The 1823-nt window shown below is 45.9% G+C and overlaps 1 protein-coding gene across 1 annotated transcript; it reads right to left on the bottom strand.

Moving 5' to 3' along the window:
- Positions 1–743: 743 nt before the first annotated feature.
- Positions 744–1547, bottom strand: LOC121874515 (phosphatidylglycerol--prolipoprotein diacylglyceryl transferase-like). Its single transcript, XM_042378668.1, has 2 exons — positions 1464–1547; positions 744–1151 (listed from the first exon to the last, which is right to left on the bottom strand). Exons 1-2 carry the CDS (start codon positions 1545–1547, stop codon positions 744–746), a joined length of 492 nt encoding a protein of 163 aa, XP_042234602.1.
- Between the last annotated feature and the right edge of the window lie 276 nt (positions 1548–1823).

Here is a 1823-nt window from a genome sequence, read left to right as displayed (position 1 = left end):
TTACCACATATGAGCAATCTATTAAGTATTTCAAGAATTACCTACTACATGGAGAGAGAGTTGCATCATACTTCGGCAACTGGATAAGACTAAACATCTGCAGGATGTTTTAGTCCCCTGAGCAACCTTTACCCTCTTCAGGTCATTGAATAATTAATGTTCATAATTATACATCCATAGTTATAAGTTATTAATTACTTACTCTACATTAAACAGTATGTAAATTATACTGGTTACATGTGTGTGTGTGGGGGGGGGTGGGATGTGTAGATAGATAAATAGATAGAACGAAATACTGCATATATATCTATATTTATATATAGAAGAGAAAAATATTAACCATTCTATCACATCGGGGGGTTACCGAATACCCATTGGAGGATTAAATCTTCAATGTAGCGTTTGGCCTCCTCTACCCGCTATATGTCTGTACTGGTGATACTGACATGGTTTTTATTGGTGTTGAGTCCCAGCAACACTCCGTATTTTTGGCCTATTTGTTTAATATGGGCGCCCTTGTGACCTATGAATGCTCCGTGAAATTTTTTGGGTATTTTAACGCTCTTCGTGATTTGATTTTGGCTGGACTGCTGTTTCGCGACGGCTGGTGATTCCCGTTCCGCTGTGGCTGGTGACCCAGGTTCCGGTGCGGCTGGTGACTCCGGTTCCGCTGTGGCTAGGGAGTAGGCGAGTGACCATTGGAGGATTAAGTCTTCAATGTAGCGTTTGGCCTCCTCTACCCGCTATATGTCTGTACTGGTGATACTGATATTATTTTTATAGGTGTTGAGTTTCAGCAACACTCCGTATTTTTGGCCTATTTGTTTAATATGGGCGCCCTTGTGACCAATGAATGTGCCGTGAAATTTTTTGGGTATTTTAACGCTCCTCGTGATTTGATTTTGGCTGGACTGCTGTTTCGCTACGGCTGGTGATTCCGGTTCCACTGTGGTTGGTGATTCCAGTTCCGCTGCGGCTGGTGATTTCGGTTCTGCTTCGGCTGGTGAATCTGGTTCCGCTGCAGCTGGTGACTCCGGTTCCGCTGCGTTTGGTGACTCTGGTTCCGCTGCGGCTTGTGACCCTGGTTCCGCTTCGGCTGGTGACTCCAGTTCCGCTACGGCTGGTGACTGCGGCTCCGCTTCGGCTGGTGACTCCGGTTCTGCATCGGTTGGTGATTCTGGTTCTGCATCGGTTGGTGACTCTGGTTCTGCTGCGGCTGGTGACTCTGGTTCTGTTGCAGCTGGTGACTCCGTTTCCGCTGTGACTGGTGATTCCGGCTCCGCTTCGGCTGGTGACTCCGATTCTGCATCGGTTGGTGACTCTGGTTCTGCTGTGGCTAGTGACTCTAATTCCCCTAGGGTCGACTCAGCCTAGCCTGGGTTGTGGTCGTCCTCTCTAAAGCGACGACGGATTTTACAACATAAATACACACAAGTACAACAAACAATAAACACTAACAGTACCGTTCCTATGATAAATGACCCAGAGGTAAAACGTGGGACGTCGCTCTCGGAGGCCTTCTTCAGCGCCTCCGTCACCCTCTTCATCTCAATTTTGATTTTTCTAGCAAGTAAAATGTCGCCCAAAAGAGGCACGTGGTCGCATAAACCTGGTTTGGGCTTTTATAGGGTTGGGAGCTCACCTATCCCAGGGCTAATAAGTTTTAGTCCCCTTAAAATTCTGTAGTAGAGGCTCACTCTTTATTTTTGTTGTTGAATTTTAATTTCGTCTAGCCGTTCTTTCAAATTTTTAAATTCATTTTCAACTGTAGACCTGTATTGGTAAACTACCATGTAGGTAGTGAGAGCTACAATTGCCACCAG

The sequence above is a fragment of the Homarus americanus genome, unplaced genomic scaffold, assembly GCF_018991925.1.
Source record: "Homarus americanus isolate GMGI-L3 unplaced genomic scaffold, GMGI_Hamer_2.0 scaffold18941, whole genome shotgun sequence".
NCBI lineage: Eukaryota > Metazoa > Arthropoda > Malacostraca > Decapoda > Nephropidae > Homarus > Homarus americanus.
The sequence above is the reverse complement of the archived record's forward strand: the minus strand, read 5'-3'. Positions and strand labels throughout refer to the sequence as shown.

Bases quoted from the DNA above. Each gene is read 5' to 3' on its own strand.
- LOC121874515 (XM_042378668.1), bottom strand. From the start codon at position 1,547: ATGAAGAGGGTGACGGAGGCGCTGAAGAAGGCCTCCGAGAGCGACGTC. The intron at 1,152-1,463 runs GTACTGTTAGTG...GCAGAACCGGAG, and splicing joins GGTCATTTATCATAGGAACG to TCACCAGCCGAAGCGGAGCC.